The sequence below is a fragment of the Erpetoichthys calabaricus genome, chromosome 16 (assembly GCF_900747795.2).
Source record: "Erpetoichthys calabaricus chromosome 16, fErpCal1.3, whole genome shotgun sequence".
Classification (NCBI taxonomy): domain Eukaryota; kingdom Metazoa; phylum Chordata; class Cladistia; order Polypteriformes; family Polypteridae; genus Erpetoichthys; species Erpetoichthys calabaricus.
Genome location: NC_041409.2, coordinates 43,231,396 through 43,257,555, shown reverse-complemented (window position 1 = coordinate 43,257,555; position 26,160 = coordinate 43,231,396). Strand labels below are relative to the sequence as shown.

Here is a 26,160-nt window from a genome sequence, read left to right as displayed (position 1 = left end):
TAATGTGAAATTCTACTCCGTACTTCTAGAATTTTTATTTTTATATTGTATTTAGGATTTATTCTGTTCTATGTATTGTACTGTACGGCTCAGAATTAAAAGTCAATGAGTAAAATGACAAACTAGAACTTCATAAAGACGTTTACAAACGTTGACGCTAAACACATGCAGAGCAGGTTAGAGACTATGAAACCAGTGAAATTAGAAAGGCTCAAAAAAAAAAAAACGGCGCTATACACATGTGGAGAAAGTTAAAGGATATGAAAGTAGGTAAATTAGAAAATATAAAAAAAGAAAGTAAAGATCGCAGTAGCGCAAACAAACAAACTGCCTCATTTAACTATGCACCAGTCTAACTTTGGTTTTGCACAATAATTACTACACTATTGCACCTTAACACTTAATTCTACTTTATTCACATAATTTTACTTATTTATTATGTTCTACTATACTGTTATCTTTCAATCTATGACTTTTTGTTAATTTAACTGATATTCTTCTAACTTTGCACAGTTTTTGATAAGCAGATCAGGATGCATTTCACTGCGTGTTGTCCTGTATAACTATGCATGTGACAAATAAAAAATCTTGAGAATTTCAAAAACGGAGTTTACCGCACATGCATTTATTGGTTACTTTGTTAGTGTATATATATTTATCTGTCTGCTTATTTTAAAAGCTACATTTACCCCAGGAGTCAAAAACGTTCTGTCTAGCCCTTGTACAAAAACCTAGACAAAAGCTGGGGTATCACCTTGTTAACCCCACGTACCTTTGGAACTGTGAGAGGAAAATAGCACGACTTTACAGACAGGAGTCCAATGCAGAACTCTACTTACTTTGTTACTTTGTAAAAAAAAATTATTAACTGCTGATGATATAGATCGTTTTGTCTGTGCTGAAATTCCAAACAGAGAAACCTGTCCTGACCTCATTAAAAAGATTCAGCATATTGGGACGCACAAGATTACAAATATTGTTTTTACAGAAGTTCTGAAATAAAAGTGAAACTAATGAAATAGCAACAATTCAAAGAAAAAAAATCTTAAAAGTGTGTATCCGGAAAACCAAACACGAGGGTTGGCGAGTGAAGCGAGCAGGGGGCAAAGCCCCCTAGTATATATATATATATATACGGTACGGAAATTATTCAGACCCCCTTCAATTTTTCACTCAATTTTTCACTCTTTGTTATATTGCAGCCATTTGCTAAAATCATTTAGATTAATTTTTTCCTCATTAATGTGCACACAGCACCCCATATTGACAGATAAAAAAAAGAATTTTTGAAATTGTTGCAGATTTATTAAAAAAGAAAAACTGAAATATCACATGGTCCTAAGTATTCAGACCCTTTGCTGTGACACTCATATATTTAACTCAGGTGCTTTCCATTTCTTCTGATCATCCTTGAGATCACCTTCATTTGAGTCCAGCTGTGTTTGATTATACTGATTGGACTTGATTAGGAAAGCCACACACCTGTCTATATAAGACCTTACAGCTCACAATGCATGTCAGAGCAAATGAGAATCATGAGGTCAAAGGAACTGCCTGAACAGCTCAGAGACAGAATTGTGGCAAGGCACAGATCTGGCCAAGGTTACAAAAAAATTTCTGCTGCACTTAAGGTTCCCAAGAGCACAGTGGCCTCCATAATCCTTAAATGGAAGACATTTGGGACGACCAGAACCCTTCCTAGAGCTGGCCGTCCGGCCAAGCTGAGCTACCGGGGGAGAAGAGCCTTGGTGAGAGAGGTAAAGAAGAACCCAAAGATCACTTTGGTTGAGCTCCAGAGATGCAGTCAGGAGACGGGAGAAAGTTGTAGAAAGTCAACCATCACTGCAGCCCTCCACCAGTCAGGGCTTAATGGCAGAGTGGCCTGTCGGGAGCCTCTCCTCAGTGCAAGACACATGACAGCCCGCATGGAGTTTGCTAAAAGACACCTGAAGGACTCTGAGATGGTGAGAAATAAGATTCTCTGGTCTGATAAGATTCTCTTGGCCTTAATTCTAAGCGGTATGTGTGGAGACAACCAGGCACTGCTCATCACTTGTCCAATACAGTTCCCACAGTGAAGCATGGCGGTGGCAGCATCATGCTGTGGGGGTGTTTTTCAGCTGCAGGGACAGGACGACTGGTTGCAATCGAGGGAAAGATGAATGCGGCCAAGTACAGGGATATCCTGGACAAAAACCTTCTCCAGAGTGCTAAGGACCTCAGACTGGGCCGAAGGTTTACCTTCCAACAAGACAATGACCCTAAGCACACAGCTAAAATAACGAAGGAGTGGCTTCACAACAACTCTGTGACTGTTCTTGAATGGCCCAGCCAGAGCCCTGACAATTGAGCATCTCTGGAGAAACCTAAAAATGGCTGTCCAGCAACGTTTACCATCCAACCTGACAGAACTGGAGAGGATCTGCAAGGAGGAATGGCAGAGGATCCCCAAATCCAGGTGTGAAAAACTTGTTGCATCTTTCCCAAGAAGACTCATGGCTGTATTAGCTCAAAAGGGTGCTTCTACTAAATACTGAGCAAAGGGTCTGAATACTTAGGACCATGTGATATTTCAGTTTTTCTTTTTTAATAAATCTGCAACAATTTCAAAAATTCTTTTTTTTGTCTGTCAATATGGGGTGCTGCAATATAACAAAGAGTGAAAAACTGAAGGGGGTCTGAATACTTTCCGTACCCACTGTATATATATATATATATATATATATATATATATATATATATATATCCATCCATCCATCCATTTTCCAACCCGCTGAATCCGAACACAGGGTCACGGGGGTCTGCTGGAGCCAATCCCAGCCAACACAGGGCACAAGGCAGGAAACAATCCTGGGCAGGGTGCCAACCCACCGCAGGACACACACAAACACACCCACACACCAAGCACACACTAGGGCCAATTTAGAATCGCCAATCCACCTAACCTGCATGTCTTTGGACTGTGGGAGGAAACCGGAGCGCCCGGAGGAAACCCACGCAGACACGGGGAGAACATGCAAACTCCACGCAGGGAGGACCCGGGAATCGAACCCAGGTCCCCAGATCTCCCAACTGCGAGGCAGCAGCGCTACCCACTGCGCCACCGTGCCGCCCTATATATATATATATATATATATATATATACACAGTATATATTGATTGCATTCGTAGTATGAGTGTCAATGACCTGAATTGTGTGGGTGGTTACCTACAAGGTAACGCTTGTGGCCGTGATCTGCTTCTCACAAGGGGGCACCGTGGCGGATGTTTGCCGAATGACAGACCAACCATAAGCGTTACCTGGTAGGTAACCACCCACACAATTCAGGTCGTCGAGACTCAGACTACGAATGCAATGAATGTAATTACTCCGGACCTACAGGCTGTCAAATAAACGAACCACACGCCGTGGCGCAGCGTAAGGCCGGATTTATACTTCACACGACCCGACGCATGCTGCAGCGGACGCAAGCATTGTAGTGTTTATACTTGCGCGCATACTTTGCGTAAATCTGGAGGAATCCACCAAGTGGTAGTGCGAGATATTATCATGGTGAGAACAGGTTTGGCTTGTCTGTGTTGTGAATTGCCTGGAACACCCATTAAATTCCGATGACACCTTACCGCAATATCTCTGAAAAGGATGTTTAATGATTAAATCCATCAGTCCAGGGATTTGTCCATTTCAGCTAGCATTGGGCACGAGGCAGAAACAATCCCTGGACAAGGCATCAGCTCATTGCAAGGTGAATACAAGCACTCACATACACTAGCGTAATTTTAGTGTAACCAAATCTGCACATCTTTGGAAGGAAACCGGAGCACACTGAGGAAACCCAGCAGGAAAACATGTAAACTCCAGGCAGGGAATATCAGCGACGTGACTCCCTGCAAGACAGCAGTGCTAACGCTCCGCCACCGTGTAACCCCTATGTGTGTAATTATTAATAGTATTCATTATTTAAACGAAATTACCAATTTATCTGTAACATGTAACATACATACTTTAATGCATTTCATCATGAAAGTGATATCAAGTATAAATCTAAGGATTCTAAATGTGCAGAGAGTTAGAATATCATACATTTAATGTGCTCGATGTGGTGATCTATAGCTGCCGTTTCGCTGCTGTCAGGACCGGATGGAAGCCCTAGAAAAAAAGACGGCACAGAAGATGTGAGACTTTTAAAATGTATTGTGTCATTAAGATCGGGAATATGCGATGCTTGAATATAAAAGCACCACAAATATATCTGTATGTCGGCATTTTGCTTCACCACATCGAACAATTCATCAAACATTGAAGCACGCACACCAATCTCGTAGGATCCGCAAAGCTTTCTATCACATGTACTGTAGATAGTAAACAGAGACTCTGACGTCACATTCCAACTTTTAGCACACTGCACCCCCCGAATTTTTACTGGTACTGCAACTCGCGCACGCGTTGTGTTAATTTCTGAGGACCTGCTCAGAGGACGCATCAAATGAACGCTGAGAACGCATGGCAGTCATGATGCGGGCACGTACGCGTTCTAAGCGTGAAGTATAAACGAGCCCTTAAGGGGCTTCGTCTCTGACGCTTATGTCCGAGGTTCGATTCCCCGAGAGGGGAGCAGTAGAGTGTATACGCCTGATGAGCCCAAATGAGGGCGAAACACGTGTCGCGTACTCTTTGCTTTATTTGACAGTAAACTATGCAATATATATATATATATATATATGTATATATATATATATATATATATATATATATATATATATATATATATATATATATATATATATCTATAGTCTATAAATTGATGCATCAGTATTGTAGAAATATATTAATATTGGTAACTCATGAATCCAGTGTATTACTGTAAAAACTGTGGCAGTTGTCTCTGTGAAGCTGCAATTACTTTCTACGTCTATATAGGTTTTTCTTCTGGCACACAGGTTTATGTCACACATCTCCAAAAATGTACTTATTAAGTTGATTAGCTATTACAAATTTGGACATTATGGATTTGTGTGTAAGTGTGCACTCAAATAAACAATTGGCCCATGCAGAGCTGGCTCTTGCTGTATGCCCAATGATGCTGTGTTAGACTCCAGACCCATTTTAGCCTGAATTGGGTTACACTTTGGCCCTTTGTCTCAAATAAATGTGTTTATTTATTTATTTTTTTTACAGTTTTTACAACAAGATTTACCCAGGAGCCTGCCGATGAGACAGTGATTGCAGGGCAGAATGTAATTCTTCCTTGTGTAATCTTCAACTATTCTGGGATTGTACAGTGGACCAAGGATGGCCTAGCTTTGGGTATCAGGGATGGTCTACAAGGTAGGTTCTAACACTTGTCTGAATGTATTGCTTTAAGGTAGAAGCACCTTGCAAATGCATGAATCATGGGCTATTAATGGGTGACTAATTTGTGCAAAAATTGTATAACCTGAAATCATATACAGTAAGAATTATTATGAGGCCAATCCTGCTTTATTGCGTTGTTTGCACTGACAGTAAACTCTGAAGTGTGTGTTATTTGTCTGTTCTGAATATTATTAAAGTAAAAAAACTCAGGAACAATTATAATAGACCAAATTAGGTCTCATTGTACAGTAATTCAGTTTCTAGCTTCCCATTAAAAACAACTACTAGAAGCCAATAAAATTATTTCTTATTTCTGCTGCATTTAAACATTTATAGGGCAGCACAGTGGCACAGTGGGTAGCGCTGCTGCCTCGCAGTTGGGAGATCTGGGGACCTGGGTTCGATTCCCGGGTCCTCCCTGCGTGGAGTTTGCATGTTCTCCCCCTGTCTGCGTGGGTTTACTCCGGGCGCTCCGGTTTCCTCCCACATTCCAAAGACATGTAGGTTAGGTGGATTGGTGATTCTAAATTGGCCCTAGTGTGTGCTTGGTGTGTGGGTGTGTTTGTGTGTGTCCTGCGGTGGGTTGGCACCCTGCCCGGGATTGGTCCCTGCCTTGTGCCCTGTGTTGGCTGGGATTGGCTCCAGCAGACCCCCGTGACCCTGTGTTCGGATTCAGCGGGTTGGAAAATGGATGGATGGATGGATTAAACATTTATAAATGTTAAACAGCAATAAAAGTGCTAAGGTCCTCACGTCAAATGAGTAGGAGGAGCCTGACCAAAACGTGGACAAAAGCCAGGGATGGCGCCACACCGAATTCTGTGCTTGAAACAAGAGTGATAAAATGTTAATCCAAACCTAAAAAACATGTCCTCCTTAGAGAGGCACTGCAACAATAATTTGGTGGCCTAGGTACATTTCTGTAGCTCAGGTCATGACAGTGGTGTAGAAGGTCAGGTCATAAAATTGGAGTAAAAGCTCATCCATGGCAAGGTGGCAGAGGTACATAAGATTCCATCAAATATGCTGGAAGTTTGTCGTGAAAGACATATGGGTTGTCACATAGATAGATAGATAGATAGATAGATAGATAGATAGATAGATAGATAGATAGATAGATAGATAGATAGATAGATAGATAGATAGATAGATAGATAGATAGATAGATAGATAGATAGATAGATACTTTATTAATCCCAAGGGGAAATTGGGGTGGTTCTCTCCCTTTTCAAAATTTTAAATAAAAAGATACTTTCCAGCTACCATGTGAAATTTTGTAGGGGATAAATACTTCCCTGAAAGCTAAGTTCTTTATCTTAAGCCTAATGATAGCCCAAAATACCTATATGTCTCAACTAACTAAAAAATACCTAGGGATTCCTTAGGAGGAGCAAAAGCCTGTCACTGTGGAAAGGAGAGTTTAGCCTTCTATGTTCAGCTCCTTACCAGAGAGGTTCACAAAGCAATACAGAATATGAAAGTTAAATTTCAAAACAAAGAAATCTCAAACATCTACATTTTTATAATGCCTATGCATTCATCAAGACATACATTATTTTTCTGAATTTCTTTATCCAATATACAGTTGAAGGGTATTCAGCAAATAACTAATCCAATCCTTGACTTCAAAAAAGTGATTAAGCATGTGTACAGTGCATCATGAAGTATTACAATACAATACAATACAATACAATACAATACAATACAATACAATACAATACAGTTTATTTTTGTATAGCCCAAAATCACACAAGAAGTGCCGCAATGGGCTTTAACAGGCCCTGCCTCTTGACAGCCCCCCAGCCTTGACTCTCTAAAAAGACAAGGAAAAACTCCCAAAAAAAACCTAGTAGGGAAAAAATGGAAGAAACCTTGGGAAAGGTAGTTCAAAGAGAGACCCCTTTCAAGGTAGGTTGGGCGTGCAGTGGGTGTCAAAAGAAGGGGGTCAATACAATGCAATATAATACGATACACAGAACAGAACAAATCCTCAATAAAAAATTAAAAAATTTTTTAGAAGTACGGAGCAGCAGATGATATCACATAATAAAATTTAGATAATTTTAGACTCCTGGAGACCTCATTAAAATGTAAAGTATAGAACAAAATGAACTCAAGTGATAATTTACATAAAACATGTAAGAAGGAAGGAATGTCCTGAGACTTCCAGTAGGAATTATTTCAGGATAAGCCAGATATCCTGCAGCAGTGAATATATAGATTTGAAATTATTAGTGACTTCTTCTTTTTTGCCATAAGAAGGGAACTAAGTTCTTTTAACTTTTGGTGTTCCTGTCTGAACAGAGAACTACATTAGTAATGTATAAACAGCAAGAATTATCAAAAGGAGGAATCATAATCAGAATTATCAAAAGGAGGAATCATGGGTTTGGTGGGATAAAATGTGCTGTATCAGTGATGAAGCCAAATAACAAAGTCTCTTTAAAGGAATTTAAGAAAGAACAGATACGATAATAGGACTATGTCATCTGCTACAAATCACACATGGTTACTTAGTTGATAAAATTGGACAGAATTACTTTGGGGATATTTGCATATTGTGATAAAATGCTATGCCAACCAAAAAGGTATATTAGAGCAGAAGAACTTCCTGAGGGAATGAGGTGGTCAGAAAAACCATAGTTAACTGAGAAATGTATGGCGCATAAAATAATGGCTGCCTTTTTAACTGGGTTTATAGTTAAAAAAGGGCAATTGTAATACTTATACGTACCAAGCCAATTCTAAATCTAATTAAGAATTTGTCATGTGAAAATATAAGTACACCCCATAAAAAGGTTTTTCTTTATAAACATAAGTGGACATATCAAGACTTGATGTTAATTTAAACAGTAGATATAGGTCAACAACAACAACAACAACATTTATTTATATAGCACATTTTAATACAAATAATGTAGCTCAAAGTGCTTTACATGATGAAGAGAAAAAAAAAAGACGTAAGAATTAAAATAAGACAACACTAATTAACATAGAATAAGAGTAAGGTCCGATGGCCAGGGAGGACAGAAAAAACAAAAAAAACACCTGACAGCTGGAGAAAAAAAAATCTGCAGGGGTTCCAGACCATGAGACCTCCCAGCCCCCTCTGGGCATTCTACCTAACATAATTGAACAGTCCTCTTTGTATTTAGGGTTCTCATGGAAGGACTTGATGATGATGGTCATGTAGACTTCTGGCTTTTAATCCATCAATGTAGGAACATCATGGTGCTTTGATTAGGTGGTGGTGCCACCACAAAAAAACGGGAAAAGAAACAGAAGAGAGAGTTGGGGTTAGTACGGATTCTAGAGCCACCATGAATAGTTATGATAATTAATTGAATATGCAAAGCATCAGGATTAAACTAAAATGAAGTTATGAGAAAGCCATGTTAAAGTAATGTGTTTTTAGCAGTTTTTTAAAGTGCTCCACTATATTAGCCTGGCGAATTCCTATTGGCAGGCTATTCCAGATTTTAGGTGCATAACAGCAGAAGGCCGCCTCACCACTTCTTTTAAGTTTAGCTGTTGGAATTCTAAGCAGACACTCATTTGAGGACCTAATGTTATGATTTGGAATATAAGGTGTCAGACATTCCGATATATAAGATGGAGCGAGATTATTTAAGTCCTTTGTAAACAATGAGCAGTATTTTAAAGTCAATCCTGAATGACACAGGTAACCAGTGTAGTGACATCAAAACTGGAGAAATGTGCTCGGATTTGATTTTCCTAGTTAGGATTCTAGCAGCTACATTCTGCACTAGTTGCAAACAATTTATGTCATTTTTGGGTAGTCCTGAGAGGAGTGCGTTACAGTAATCTAGTCGACTGAAAACAAAAGCGTGAACTAATTTCTCAGCATTTTTCAACGATATAAGAGGTCTAACTTTTGCTATGTTTCTTAAGTAAAAAAATGCTGTCATAGTGATCTGATTAATATGCGATTTAAAATTCAGGTTACAGTCAACAGTTACCCCTAAATGCTTTACCTCCGTCTTGACTTTTAATCCTAATGTATCAAGTTTATATCTAATAACCTCATTACAGTATATCCATTATTGCCAATCACTAAAATTTCTGTTTTCTCTTTATTTAGCTTGAGAAAATTACTATTTATCCATTTAGAAACACAAGTAAGACATGGTGTTAGTGAAACAACAGAGTCGGGGTTGTCAGGCGCTATTGATAAATACAGCTGCGTGTCCTCAGCATAGCTGTGGTAATTCACGTTATGCCTCGAGATAATCTGACCTAATGGGAGCATGTAGATCGAAAAGTGCAGTGGACACAGGATAGAGCCTTGTGGAACACCATATAGAATATCATGTATCTTTGAGTTGTATTTACAACAACTAACAAAGAATTTTCTACCTGCCAGGTAGGATTCAAACCAATTTAAGACACTGCCAAAGAGGCCCACCCATTAACTAACTATCAAGGTGATATAATATAACAAACATCATGCCACATTTACATTTTATAGTCCATTGTATAATTTAAATAAACATAAATGCAAATTATGCATGTGGAAAAAGTAAGTACTCTCCTACATTTATAACTACAGTGGTACCTCGGTATACATCCTTAATCCGTTCCATATCCTTTGACTTGTACCAAACAGGACGTATACCAAACAAATTTTTCCCATAAGAAATAAAGGGAAAATGATTAATCCGTTCCCATGAAAAAAATCCTATTGGGGTTGTATAAAATAATTTAAACACTGCTTAATACTAAAATACATAAATACAAAAGCAATTAGATGAAATAAATTGAAATTTAACCTCACTTTACTTTTTAATAACGTCTTTGTTTTTCACAATCGTAGATACCGTCGTTCTCGGCATAAGGTATGCAGCAGCCATGTCCCGGATATGCATGCCACTTTCATACTTTTCATCAATCAATTAAAATTTACGCGAAAAAACACAAAATCACGTGAAAATTCACATAGAGTTATAGCGCGGGTTGTTCACTGAATTCTAGCAACTGACGCTCGTGGGCAGTGTAGGGTAGTGCGCGATGTGACAATGCAGGTCCACTTCACGCTCCCATACGTCCTTATGGGGAGCCCTGAACCCGACAGCGTCGGTAATGTCACCAAGATGAGCTGACAAATGAGGACAATTCTCAAATGAAGCCAGGGGATAGTGCAAGAATGCCAAGTGCTTTTATTTAAAACAAAAATCAGTGTCCAAACAAAAAGTGCAGTGCATCTGGTTTCAAAAAATAATTATTTAATATATATCCATAAAACAAGTGTTCTGTGGGGATAAAAACAACAATAAATAAATCCGATAAAATCCGAGGTTAAAAATGCACTCTCACTCTGTGCAGGTGCGACTCGCTCCAACTACCTCATTAACTTTGCCCCGCGGTTGTGCAATCATGCCCACAGAGAACGACACGGCTATACGGGTTAAAACCTGGCCCTTTTTTTGAAGCCGCGGACCCGTCTATACCACACGGTGTTCTAGCATGCGAGTCGTATTCCAAACAAAGGTCGTATGCCATGCAAATTTTTTCGCGTCCAAACAGGACGTATACCAAGTTGGACTTATTCCAAAGCAGACGTATACCAAGGTACCACTGTATCTCAAATACCTACATTTAGAATTGGGTGGACCAGATCAGGTGCAAGCGATTAGAACATCATTAGACAGAATCTTGTCCTAACCTGTCTTATTTAAACCTCACACATTCAGTTTGTTCTGCTCTGTGTTGTTGAAGTATGTGTCATCACTATGCCTAGATTTAAAGAGCTCTCTGATACCTTCAAAAAGAAGGTTATAGATGTCTGTTTGTCTGGGAAGCTGATTTATAAAGATCACAATTCAGTTCAGGCTGCCCCAAGAAGTCCAACCTGAGAGCAGAACACAAGATGCTGAAACAAGCCTAAAACAACCCCAGAATTTCTTTGTGGGACTTCCAGGTAGCTCTTGTCACTGTTGATGTCATAGTGCATAAGTATACTATTAGAAAGAGGCTGCACAAATTAGATCTACATGGGGCATGTGCCAGGAAGAAACCTTTTCGTTCCAGAAAAAAAATTAGGTAAAGATAAAAGTTTTCCCTTGAACACGTAGGCAAAACGAGACCTTCTGAAACAATGTGCTCTGGACACGAGGCAAAGGCAGAGTTATTTGGCCAAAGTATCAGAAGACATGTTTGGCAAAAACCAAAGAAAGCATTTGACCAAAAAAACCTGATACCAACTGTAAAGCATGGTGGTGGAAATATTAGAATAGTAGAACATTACAACATCTGTGATAAGAATAGGCCATTTAACACAATAAGCTTATCCATCTTTTTCAACAAGTGTCCAAAATAACATCAAGTCAAGATTTGATGGTCCCCACAGTCCTACTCTCCGCCACGCTACTTGATAATTTATTTAATGTGTCTATGTTTTTTTGTTGTGAAAAATAAAGCTTTCTAATATTTGTGCAAAATCTACCCTTAACAAGTTTCCAACAATGTTCTTGTGTTCTTGTTACAGAATTTATTTTAAAGGTATAAAAAATACTTGGCTTTCCAACAGCAGTCAACCAAGCATCAAAAGCCTACTTACAATTTATTTCTCTGATGACGGTTTATGAAGGGGTTAATTTAGGTAGCTAACAGGCTGTTGAATGTTTGCTTAAACTAGAGTTAGCAAATAAAGTTGGAAATTTATATGAGCGGTTCCCACAGTGTGGAGTGCTGCGCATCCGTGCTTCATAAGTGGTAGTGAAGTGAATCACAAGATGGCATTCTTTATATGAGAGAAAAGTGAGTTTTAAATTGTTTAGATATGCCAGTCCATTATATATTTACTTAGCTATTTATTTGCAACAATCAGGCTGCTGCCCAACATCTATGCCACTAAATGAAGTTAGGTCCATGAAGAATGAGTCTAATATTTCCGCGGTGAAGCACACCATAACATTACACCATAATTCTTTTAGTAAGCCATACACTACTTTGTATATGTTGCTCTATGTACTGTATTACATCAAGGGTGTCAAACTGAGACAGATCAATATTTCTCTGACCTTCACTTCTTCTTTTCTTTCTTTCACTTGCTCTTTTCAAAAAAAGATACTGAATGATGGACACATATGTGCAAATGGGATTTATATAGCTGGTCACCTTGAATCAATATGCAATATTGCTTATTGCTTGATAAGTTTGTACCTCATCATTGTTTGGCTACCAGACATTGAAAAACAAAAAGCATCTTAAAAACATAAGTCAGTTAAAGTGAAGAAAAAAGAACCGTGGCCCCCTAGGATTTGAGTTTGATACCACTGCTCTAGACTAACAACTTTTACATCAGTGTAACTCCTTCCTGTTGTGCTCTTGCTCACTTGTTGTGATCTCTGTCACCCTCTTTGAGACCCTCAACAGTTATTCTGTCTTAGTTCATCTCCAGTCCAGACTTTACCAGTCACTATTCAGTTCTCTCTCTTTTACATTCTTCTTGATGTCAACCTGGAAAGCCCACTTCTAGACATTTCAATCTTTTATTTCCATGCAGTTGGTAATATGCACAGCCTGAATGAATGAATAATGAATACTTTTAACAAAATAAATGTGATAATTGTAACATGGAAATACACAAACATGAGCTTTTGACCATAAGGGGTTCACTAGATCTTTGACTATAGTAAACTTAGATAGATAGATAGATAGATAGATAGATAGATAGATAGATAGATAGATAGATAGATAGATAGATAGATAGATAGATAGATAGATAGATAGATAGATAGATAGATAGATAGATAGATAGATAGATAGATAGATAGATAGATACTTTATTAATCCCAAGGAGAAATTCACATTCTCCAGCAGCAGCATACTGATACAAAGAAACAATATTAAATTAAAGATTGATAATAATGCAGGTAAAAACAGACAATAACTTTTTATAATGTTAACGTTTACCCCCCCGGGTGGAACTGAAGAGTCGCATAGTTTGGGGGAGGAACAATCTTCTCAGTCTGTCAATGGAGCAGGACAGTGACAGCAGTCTGTCGCTGAAGCTGCTCCTCTGTCTGGAGATGACACTGTTTAGTGGATGCAGTGGATTCTCCATAATTGATAGGAGCCTGCTTAGCGTCAATCGCTCTGCCACAGATGTTAAACTGTCCAGCTCCATGCAAACAATAGAGCCTGCCTTCCTCACCAGTTTGTCCAGGTGTGAGGCATCTTTCTTCTTAATGCTGCCTCCCCAGCACACCACCGCATAGAAGAGGGCGCTCGCCACAACCGTCTGATAGAACATCTGCAGCATCTTATTGCAGATGTTGAAGGATGCCAGCCTTCTAAGGAAGTATAACCGGCTCTGTCCTTTCTTACATAGAGCATCAGTATTAGCAGTCCAGTCTAATTTATTATCCAGCTGCACTTCCAGGTATTTATAGGTCTGCACCATCTTCACACAGTCACTTCTGATGATCACGGGATCAATGAGGGGCCTGGGCCTCCAAAAATCCACCACCAGCATCTTGGTTTTGCTGGTGTTCAGGTGTAGGTGGTTTGAGTCGCACCATTTAACAAAGTCATTGATTAGGTCCCTATACTCCTCCTCCTGCCCACTCCTGATGCAGCCCACGATAGCAGTGTCGACAGCGAAAAGTTGGCCCTCAGTCTGAAACACTTTAAGTACCACTGACTTTTATGAAACATATTTTTTTTAGATTGAATAAATGTTCAATATAGTTTATGTTTTGACAATTTTTTAAATAAAAAAATAAAGAAAACTGAATCTATACACTGTTTAATTGTAATATATTGCTTATTCTTTGATAAATTAAAAAAAGAAAGGAAATGAAATCCATATGCTGTTTAATTTTTAATTAAAAAAATTATTTACAGTTTATTTTGTATGTTTTCAAAAATTCCTCTATTTATTTACAAATAGTTCTTGGATTTCAGTCAGTGGAGGCACAAGTGTTCCCTTTACACACAAAAATTAATACTGCACACTCAATACTGCCTGGACAGGATGTGTCTTCCTTAGATTCTATAATGGACTGAAGAGCAAGAAAAAAAATCTTTTATATTATGCAGTATGTGGTATTGTTAGGCGTATTTTGTGCCACTGTGTCAGTATACACATACTATAGTATCGATTGTGACTTAAGTTGCCCCTTTCTCAAAGTATGGAACAAAAGCTCTTTTACTTTGCTGTTGTATGTAAAGACAATAGATAAGTGATAAAAGTATAGAAAAGTGGGCTTCCCACCAGACAAAATCTTATCCTTTTCAATTAATGAATTGCTTTCTGTTTACCAACTCTTCCTCGACACATGCTTCTTCATGTACCAGCTCTATTGTGTGCTGCCTGTAGGCCATGACACACTTTAAAATAGTTAGACCAGACATTCACCCAGGACTGCACCCTTTCTATCTCTACAGCAGACAGACTGACACTTATTCAGTATGTATGTGACTCATGCATACTCATATCTAAAGTGTTAAAGGAAGGCAAAATAATACAGTACAAAACATAGACATCTCTAATGAATCTTCTGCCGGTGGCCTTTCTTATCCAATTCTAACATTTGAATTCCCCTTCCTTTTCTCCTTACTCAGAGCTTTTCTCTTGACAACATACATTCCTGCTGTCCTTTGAGACTTTCCACCCAGCTCTAGTTCCAAATGAGATGATGGCTCACAGAAGGTTTTTATAGATCCACAACACAACAGCCCAGAAAACACCACTTTTGTTTCATTCTACTTTTACAGCCATATTAATACTACAAAAACAGCTGCTTTAATTTGTTGTCATATTTGTTGTCATATTCCATGAGTCTATACATGACATTGACTGTGATTACTTAAAAGGAGATGTCTTATTTCTGTAATACAGAGTAACATCTCTGTGAATCTTTGAGCATGGCAAAATGACTTCTATAAAAATCTTCTATTCCTTTGTTGTCTGTCTTTGCTCAGCTTAAGAAATTCTTTTTCATAATCTCAGGATTCTTTATAGTAAGCAAAAGGCTGGTACATCATTTTACCTTCATGATGTGCATTTTGACATCCTACTTCACCTTCCTACTATTATAAAAGCTGGACCATGCACATTGATTTAAGCTTCTGTTTTTCTAAATTTAATCAGACTCAACGCACCTATTTTACAATTTTGAGCTTCTGACTTTTTCCAGCTTTGATAATGTTGCACTTTGGTAATCATATAAATTCCTTAGAGGACAGGTCAAGTGAATAAGGGGCATCCACACCTTTCAAGGTTTTCTATAGTTTTCTGCGTTTAATACAATCAAAGGCTTTCATATAAACTTTTAACTGAAGAACACTCTTTTGTATTTTCATGTGTTCTCCATTTTGCTTTAAATTGATTGTGTGATTCTTGTTGAAATCATGGTTTCCCTTTGCACATCTAGTATTTCCTATTTCATAAATTAGCATAATCTTGCTGGAATAATCTTCAGTATTAATTTGAAAGTATAAGAAAGAGATCAGAGCGATTGGGCAGTAATTTGAGTGTTATGTAAGATATCAATACTAGAATTTAGAAGGTATTTCAGTTAATAAGCTGATCGTTGAAATCTCTTCAGTTTCCCCTGAGACCCTAATGAGAACAGCTTCACTGAACCATGTTCTTCAGACTTGAAGCATTTGCTGTTTTTTCCTTTGTTTTCATGGCCAGGTTTTAGTACTTATTTAACATTACTCTTAGTCAGACATACTTCTAGGTTAATTGAAAACTTTATATGCTTATTTGTGTCTCTTCTAAGACTGGCTTCTGTCATAAACATGTCACTGCAAGGAGAGGGCATGGCTCCTTGTTCTAGGATAAAGTGGGCTAGTCAAAAGGCTTCATTCTTTCACATTTATTGTTTCAGTTTATTAAGCTTTAGTTTGTGTCCATGACCATCTGTATTTTTGGGGCTTATGTCTTTGGAGTGATTATACAGTACATCTAATTTTGTTGAATTTCCTTTTCACGTATTCCCTTCTGTTTCTTAATAGTGATTTTTTTGTCTGTTAATCTTTTAAACTCACATTGGGTATATTCAGATTTATTGAGAATGTATTTTACTCATACTTAACTCTTCCCCTTCTTCATTACATATTAAATGGGAATGTCACTGAGATTATGCAGAAGTGGCTTGATTATTCTACTTTTCATTTTCAGCTTAATTTTAAATGAAGACAAGATAAGTACTTAGTCTCCACTATAGTTTCTAACTGGCCTTGTTTGAGCAGGCAGGTTCGCTGCTATTCAGTATGAAGAGTGTAGTCTGTTTGATTCTGATGTCACGAGTCCTGTGATATCCAGGTATAAAGTCAACCCTTGACTTTATTAATGTACATACTGTTTATATTGCAGAACTTTTTCTGGCAGAATACGTTTGTTATATTTAAAGTTAAAACACTAGCAAATCCAGAATGAGATTCTGTTTCCTTTGGAGTTATGTTATTTTGGGATACACAATCAACCAGAAGCTAACCAGAAGCTCGCCTTGATTGATGGAAAAAAAAAAATCAATGTATAAAACCAAAAAAAAGGATTGGACTAAGCCTATTTTTTGAAGTTGGTCACTTTCATTTGACAGTTAGAACATCTAGAACAATTCCATTGAAGAATAAGACCTTTTAAGCTGATGTGTTCTTGAGCAAAGCAAATGTCTTCATAATTTTGTCCTCCTTTGTTGTAGGCCTGTCAGTAGGTCTCACAATTAATTGAGGACATACCTACTATTTTAAGAGTTTATAGGGTCATTATTGTCACATGTAGAGAGTACAATGAAATTCTCATTTGCATGTGCTGTTGTATAGTTTTCTACAGTCTTTTGTCCAAGAATCAACAAATCAAGAAAGCACACAATCTGGACTAACATACATGCATACATTCTTCCTATTGACACAAGCATGTAGTTTCTTTTCTTCTTAAAAGCCCCAAAGCCCTTAATTTTGTGAAATATACACTTTGCTGTGTTTAAGCTTTGAATAAGTACTGTACATACAGTCCACAATATCTGGAATGAAATAAAAAATATTCATCTTCCAATAAAGCATCAATAATGTAAATCAGACGTAAATTAAACTCTAGTGGGAACAGTGAGCAATAAGAATGTAAGTGATATTTAGGTTTACAGTATCTTTTTTTTCTGAGAATAGAACACAGGGAGGGTAAAAGGAGAGCTTTGTGTGAAATCTGCCATTTTTATTATATTTACATTTTTGTCTTAGTTAAGTGGTTGACAGTTATTGACATGTGATATATTTCTCACTCATAAACCAGCCTTGTGTTTTTATTCTATCAAACTGCCTGGGGCAAAACATTTGAATACATTTCACTGGGCTGAACGGCCTTGTCTCTATCTCAACTTGTACACTGGTTGTCAGATTTCAAAATAATATAATTTTAAGAGTCCCATTCTTTCTTCTTTCTTCTTCACACTTAAGACAGTGAAATCATGTTGTTACAAATGCTCACTCCCTGTGGTGTGTGGTCATCATAACGCTATTTTATATGTCCAAGAAAAAAATGCTGTAGTTTGATCAAAGTACCAATTCATGAGAGAATGCAGCAGTTTAATGAGCACACTGTCTCCCTCCTGTGGTGAGAGGGAGGAGAAAGTCTATGAATCCTGTTAAAAACATTTAGTGGCAACATAATAATTAAAGAAGTTGTGGCAGAGATAGAAGAACTGAGCCTCCCCTCTGACCACTATCACTGCCAGCCTCACTTACTTTCTTAATAAGTAAGAAAGCAGCCACCATTCATTCTTACATGAGGTTAGACTAACATTTATGTAATGGGACATTGGGATTTACATTTTTTCTACATTTAGTGAACATCTTTTGTGACACATAGGGTAAATTAACTAGAGAGAATGGGATTATGGATAAATAGATTGAATTGTCTAGTGTTCAAGCATGGACTATAAGGGTTCTCAAAATTGTTTAACATTATCATGAACAATAAAAATATTTTTTTATTCTCCATTCTGTCATGTGAATTTTTACAAAGCTGAAATGCATTAGATAAATTTTAAGAGAATTTCCGTCAAATGAGCATTATTATTTCTTTAAATAAATGAAGAAAGACCTTTATTTGTTTAATTAAGAAAATAATTCAGACAACCTCTGGAGTATTAAAAACCCACCCCAACACTTCCTGCTCATTAACTGAACATTAGTTTTCTGGAATCTGGATCTGAATGGCTTATATTATCTTTGCTTTTAAATACAGTAAGTACATTGTGTTCTTCCAGATTACTCAAAGTGTTCCTGTCCCCTCCTAGTCATCAAGACAAGTTGAACCACTTACCTGCTTCAAAAGAAATTAAAAGCAGACAAAGGGTCCTAATTTGAGAACATCTGTCCCAGCCTGTGGCATAGCTTTAGATATTGGCTGTTTTACCTGATGAAATCATTGTCCTTCCTCTAGCCAATTAAGCTCCTACCTGAAAGTAGTTACTAAAAATGCAACAAGAAAACTCATGTATTCTTTTTTCTCCCTCCTTCCTCTAGTCTTTTTGATCCCACTTCCTCCCAGTGGCTAGTGCAACACCCTCCTGCATAACTAGGTTAATAATCCCCATGTACAATATTTGCTTTTCATGCATTGTTTTTTATTTTATTGAATTTATTAAAAGCAAGTAACATTCCATACAAACAAGTCAAACTTAACAAAACTAAATTTAATTCATCCCAAAGCAATGAGAAAGAGAGGAAGGCCAATGGCCAGAGTAAAACTTTAAGAGTAGAAAAGAGGAAAGAGAATCCTTTTACCCAATATAAATGCTTATTCCAAAATGTTATTGATTAGATCCTGCCAGGTTTTAAAAATGTCTTGTAAAGATTCTGAAAAGTAAGAATTTGATTTTTTTTTCTAATTTCAAATAATATATAGCATCAGTTACCCACTGACTTAAAAGAGGTGGGTGAGGTTTTTTCAAGTTGAGCAAGATAAGTCTGCATGCAAATAGTGAAGTAAAGACAATTACTGTTTGTTTATCCTTCTACACTTTAAGCCCATCTGGGAGTACACCAAACACAAGAGGCTGGAACTCGATTGCAATGTTCGTAGGTTGGATCTTGACTTGGAATCATTTTGGACAATTTTAAATGAGATGGATGTGTTAAAAGATTTTAAGTTGAATAATTGTATGTTTTGTGCATATGGACCTAGAGTGAATTCTGTGCATGGCTGCCTTCCACTCCTTTTCTGAAATGTTGAGTAAGAGATCCTTTTCCCACTGTACTCTGGGATCTTTGAAAGGAAGGGATTTTATATATTATAAAAATTCTGTCTGAGTCCTCAAAACTGATTAATATTTCTTCCGGAATGGAAGTAGCAGTAGTAGTGTACAGATTTTGTTTAGCAAAATTTCTAATTTGGAAAGAGTGGAAAAATTGTGATGATGGGAAGCTAAATTTGGAGTGTAACTGTTCATAGGATGCAAAAATGTTATTTATGTACAAATCTCTAAGTGATTTAATCCCGTACATTTTCCAAACAATAAAAACTGTAGGTTTGAAAGGGTGGAAAAAAGTGTTTATCATGCACAGGTGCCTCAGAAAAAAGCTTCTCTAACCTGAAGTACTTCCTACATTGGTTCCATATTCTGAGTGAATGAAGCACAAGCAGTTGTTAGTATATTGATGATAACTTGTATTTACTGGGGCAAAAAGCAAGTAATATAAAGAGGTACTGTAGGATTGTATTACTATTGCGAACCAAGTCTGTGTATGTTCATCTATTTGTGTCAATGTCCAGGTTTTTATAGCTTGTATATTTGCTGCCCAGTAATAAAAGTGAAAATTAGGTAGAGCCATGCCACCTTCTGCCTTATGTCTTTGTAGGGTCACCCTTTGGGTGCGTAGATGTTTTGAATTCCAAATAAATAAGGTTATGATTGAATCTAATTTCTTAAAAATGATTTGTTACTGTATATGGGGATGCTTTGAAACAGAAAAAGAAGCTTAAGAAGAATATTCATCTTGCCAGTGTTAATTCTCACTGCTAAAGTGAGATGAAGGGTAGACCATCTCTGCAATTTTTGCTTAGGTTTTTCCATGCATATAGCAAAATTTTGTTGAAAAAGAGCTTTATGTTTACTTGTGATATTTACCCCTAGGTATTTAAACTGATTTGCGATGATAAAAGGTAAGGTGTCCAATCTAATATTGTGTGCTAGAGAGTTCACTGGAAAGAGCACACTTTTATTCAAATTAATTTTGACTCCAATTATCTTTTGAACGTCTGGCAGAGCCCCCTGTCAGAAGTAGCTTCAACTCCCACCTCCGGCAGAACTTCGACCACATCCCGAGGGAGGTGGGGGACATTGAGTCCAAATGGGCCATGTTCCGTGCCTCTATTGTTGAGGCGGCTGACCGGAGCTGTGGCCATAAGGTGGTCGGTGCCTGTCATGGCGGCAATCCCCGAACCCGTTGGTGGACAGCGGCGGTGAGGGATGCTGTCAAGCTGAAGAAGGAGTCCTACCAGTCCCTTTTGTCCTGTGGGACTCTGGAGGCAGCTAATAGGTACTGGCAGGCCAAGCGGAATGCAGCTTCGGTGGTTGCTGAGGCAAAAACTCGGGCATGGGAGGAGTTTGGGGAGGCCATGGAGAATGACTTTCGGACGGCTTCGAGGAGATTCTGGTCCACCGTCCGGCGTCTCAGGAGGGGGAAGCAGTGCAGTGTCAACACTGTATATGGTGGGGATGGTGCGCTGCTGATCTCGACTCGGGACGTTGTGGGTCGGTGGGGGGAGTACTTCGAAGACCTCCTCAATCCCACTAACATGCCTTCCAATGAGGAAGCAGAGCCTGGGGAATCGGAGGTGGGCTCCCCCATCTCTGGGACTGAGGTCACCGAAGTGGTCAAAAAACTCCTTGGTGGCAGGGCCCCGGGGGTGGATGAGATACGCCCGGAGTTCCTCAAGGCTCTGGATGTTGTAGGGCTGTCTTGGTTGACAGTGCCTCTGGATTGGCAGACCGCAGTGGTGGTCCCCCTCTTTAAGAAGGGGGACCGGAGAGTGTGTTCCAACTACAGAGGGATCACACTCCTCAGCCTCCCTGGAAAAGTCTATTCGGGGGTTCTGGAGAGGAGGGTCCGTCGGATGGTCGAACCTCGGATTCAGGAGGAACAGTGTGGTTTTCGTCCTGGTCGCGGAACAGTGGACCAGCTCTACACACTTAGCAGAGTCCAGGAGGGTGCATGGGAGTTCGCCCAAACAGTCTACATGTGTTTTGTGGATTTGGAAAAGGGTTCGACCGTGTTCCTCGGGGAATCCTGTGGGGGGTGCTCCGGGAGTATGGAGTACCGGACCCCCTGACAAGGGCGGTTCGGTCCCTGTACAACCGGTGTCAGAGCTTGGTCCGCATTGCCAGCAGTAAGTCGAACCCGTTTCCAGTGAGAGTTGGACTCCGCCAGGGCTGCCCTTTGTCACCGATTCTATTCATAACTTTTATGGACAGAATTTCTAGGCGCAGCCAGGGTGTTGAGGGGGTCCGGTTTGGTGGACTCAAGATTAGGTCACTGCTTTTTGCAGATGATGTTGTCCTGTTTGCTTCATCAGGCTGTGATCTTCAGCTCTCTCTGGATCGGTTCGCAGCTGAGTGTGAAGCGGCTGGGATGGGAATCAGCACCTCCAAATCCGAGACCATGGTCCTCAGCCGGAAAAGGGTGGAGTGCCCTCTCAGGGTTGGGAGCGAGATCCTACTTCAAGTGGAGGAGTTCAAGTATCTTGGGGTCTTGTTCACGAGTGAGGGAAGAATGGAGCGTGAGATCGACAGGCGGATTGGTGTGGCGTCCGCAGTGATGCGGGCTCTGCATCGGTCTGTCGTGGTGAAAAAGGAGCTGAGCCATAAGGCAAAGCTCTCAATTTACCGGTCGATCTATGTTCCCACCCTCACCTATGGTCATGAGCTATGGGTAGTGACCGAAAGAACGAGATTGCGAATACAAGCGGCTGAAATGAGTTTCCTCCACAGGGTGTCTGGGCTCTCCCTTAAAGATAGGGTGAGAAGCTCAGTCATCCGGGAGGGGCTCAGAGTAGAGCCGCTGCTCCTCCGCATTGAGAGGAGTCAGATGAGGTGGCTCGGGCATCTGATTAGGATGCCTCCTGGACGCCTCCCTGGTGAGGTGTTCCGGGCATGTCCAACCGGGAGGAGGCCCCGGGGAAGACCCAGGAGACGCTGGAGGGACTATGTCTCCCGGCTGGCCTGGGAACGCCTCGGGATTCTCCCGGAAGAGCTAGAAGAAGTAGCCAGGGAGAGGAAGTCTGGGCATCTCTGCTCAAGCTGCTACCCCCGCGACCCGACCTCGGATAAGCGGAAGAGAATGGATAGATGGATGGATGGAAATAAAAAAGCAGAATGTTAATTTAATCAGCCCTTCTATCCATCGCAGTGAAACCACACAGGATGGAAACACACAATAGTTGTCAGTCAAACAGTAAAAGGGACAACTTGAAATTCTTAGAAACCTTTAGAAACTAGCTTCTTAGTCACATGCAAAAGCTAAATCCCTACATTCCTGCCTATACAGTATTTTTTTTTGACACATAAAGACCTTCATCACTCCATCTATACTGGCAATGAGAAGGTGTTACAGAGATGTCTGACAGTTTGGATACTGAGAAGAAATTATTGATAAAGTTCTATTGAATCCTGATGCTTCCTTGTGGTGCAGAGCCGTAACTATTGAGGCCTGAAAGTAAACCTCCACTTAACTACAGTAATCTCCCATAAAATATTAGAAACAAAATTGTCTGAAAAATTGTATCACTTTCTGTTTATCCATATAGATATAGATATATATATATATGTTTATATACTGTGTGTATATATATATATATATATATATATATATATATATATATATATATATATATATATATATATACACACACAGTATATACATATATACAGTATATTGTCACAAGAACGACAATAAGACAACATAAAGGTCTGGGGCAGCCACCTGTATAATATTCCTTGGCTACAAAAAGGTATTTTTGAAGATAGCGAGTTGTTCACACAACTGAGTCCAAAACAGAACTATAGTACAGTAGACCCCCAGGAAGTCGTGGTTCAAGATATGCGGACTTAGTCGTTCGCTGATTTTTCCTTATAACCTAACTAATAATTATTAGCAGAAAGCACAAATATCCTCTGCAATTTTTTATGGCTTTTTTTGTGGAAATACTGTGCTGTAGAGAGAACAGGAAGCAACCGCTGAGGGAAACGCGGTTTGGTATGGTGAAAGTAGCCAATTCAAGAGCGTTTTTCATTTCTCCTTGCTACTGATTGATTGCTGCCCTGTGACGTGACTCCAGCTGAGTGTCCTCGTGTTTTCCATTTTGTTATTGTATTCATTTTGTTATTCTTAAACGCACAAGATGTCGCTGAATTGCCCTGCACCTTCTAAGGCTTCTGGCACTGAGCCTAAGTGGCAAAAGAAGTTTAAAACACTCCAGGAGAAGGTTGGACTACTGGATTTGCTGGACTACTGAAACTAAAAAGTTATGCTGCAGTAGCACGCCACTATGGCATTAATGAAAGCACTGCACGCTACATAAAGAAGAACGAAGCAGTGATCTGGAATATCGTATCTGCAAGTTTCTGTGATAGTGCCAAAAAGGTAACGACCGTAAGGAATAAAAATATCGTCAGGATGGAATCTGCCTTGGCATTGTGGATCACCGACTGCAGGAAGAAGAACATCCCCTTGGATGGTAACATTATCCGTGAGAAAGCATGGAAATTGTACCAGCAGTTCGCTACAGGAGACAATGTAGACACTTCCCATCACAATGTTCCTGAAACCTACAAAGAAAAGCCAGTACGAAACCCCACCAGAAGAAGACCCGTCCAAAGATACGACTCCTCCTGAAGCGCCCGAAGAAGAGGTGCCACCCAAGGAGTTTTAAATCCTTTGCATCATACTGCACAGCTACTTCATCATCATCATCAATATCATTTATCATTGGTGAGTACCCATACATTTTACTGTATTTTAATTAAATGAAATTATTATGTATTTACTCTACTTATAACAAAGAAAATGACAGCGCATACCAAAGAAAACGTGCTTGCATGAATTACAGTACGTATAGTGGTAACATCAGTATTTTAGCTCCACGGGAGACATAGCAGTACAGTACTGTACAGTAGACGGGTTTACCTTTACATTCTGTTATTAGGTAATGTATTAATTAATTTTTTAGGTAATGTATTAATGTATTAAGCGGAGTTTGCAACAAAATTAAAGTGCTTTGGGGGCATACTGTATTTAGGGTTTAAACTATAAAAATAGGCATTTAAAAGGCATTTTTTAACCACATCCAAAAGTCACGGTTTTTCACAATTCGCGGGTGCTATTGGAATGTAATCTCTATGAATTTTGAGGGTGTACTGTATATAGACAAAATGGGAGCTTTAAAGGCCAGTGTAGGAAGTAATGTCTTTGGGGCCGGAAGTGGAAGTGACATCATCAGATGTGGGGACCGGAAGTGGCATCTGATGACGCCACTTCATCAGAGGGCAGAACTCTGTGGGATTTCCCGAGAATGGTCTGTGAGGAATTGAGAAGGACGGTTAGCGCACTACGCCGCCCCCTGGTCAGACGTGGAATTGCCATTATTCAGCCCCATTAGATGACTCCTACTCGCACATGTGTGACAATATATATAAATATCTATATATATTGACCACTAGGGGGATGTCTCAGATTTAGAAGATGGGCTTCTTTAAACCACAATTATTCTAATTCATTTCTCACTTTCCTCCTCCATTCCTCCCCAGGCAAGCTTTGCCTGAGTTAAGTGGAGTGGATTTCTTTATTTCTGGACCCACACTATTGCATTTACATTTACATTTACTTATTTGGCTGACACCATTATCCAAGGTGACTTACAACTTTTTTGATTCAATTGGTTACATTTCTTTTGGTTTAAATGGAGCACAAGCAGGTCAAGTGACATGCTCGTGATCACATAATGTCAATAATGGGATTTGAACCCATAATCTGAAGATCTGAAGTAATAAGGCTTAACTGCTTCAGTACACTGCATGCAGGAAGCACTTTTGGCTTAGTCTGTTTACCACAACTCCTTGTGGGCATACAGCCATAGGGCACATGGTATGGATGGTACCACATAGCCTCCTTCCACCTTGCCATTATACTGTTATCCTGACTAGGAAATGGAACACCCACCCTTGCAGGTGGGATGCCAACCCATCAATCATGGGGGCCTCCAAAACATGGTAAGAAACCTTCAATCCATGTCCTCTATTACTTTACATATTTATACTGTGTATATATATATATATATATATATATATATATATATATATATATATATATATATATATATATATATATATATAATATCGAGAAGGAGAGAGAGAGACCCCTACTATGAGCATGTCAAGTTCCAGACATAATTATTATTGTTTAATTTCATTGTTAAACATGTAGCACTGGTTGTCAGAGGTGTTGTGTACATGTTGGCATACGATGTAAGGACTGTAGAAGGACAGGGAATGTATGCACACTCTTCTGAACTTTACCAAGGAAAATATTCTAGCATTCATAAAAGACAATTTAAATGATTTCTTTGTTTAAAATTTCAGGTTTTCAATATTGAATTATCCTAAGTGTACATTTTGTTTCTTCCCTTTAATTTAGATACATCTCCATTTCTCCAGTTCCCAATATACAGTTGTTTGACAGGTCTTGTGGCATTCTAAAAAACAGTCTTCCATCTAGTGATCTTTATACCAAATTAGCGATGTTTTTATGGATAAATTAATTCATTTGTAATA

The 26,160-nt window shown here is 39.0% G+C and overlaps 1 protein-coding gene across 1 annotated transcript in view; it reads left to right on the top strand.

The window, feature by feature from the left end:
* Positions 1 to 26,160, top strand: part of LOC114666811 (kin of IRRE-like protein 1) — a 327,249-nt gene that overhangs the window by 259,120 nt on the left and 41,969 nt on the right. Inside the window, exon 2 of the mRNA XM_028821820.2 lies at positions 5,180 to 5,329. Within this exon, the coding sequence (XP_028677653.1) occupies positions 5,180 to 5,329 (150 nt within the window). The remainder of the gene's footprint in view (positions 1 to 5,179; positions 5,330 to 26,160) is intronic.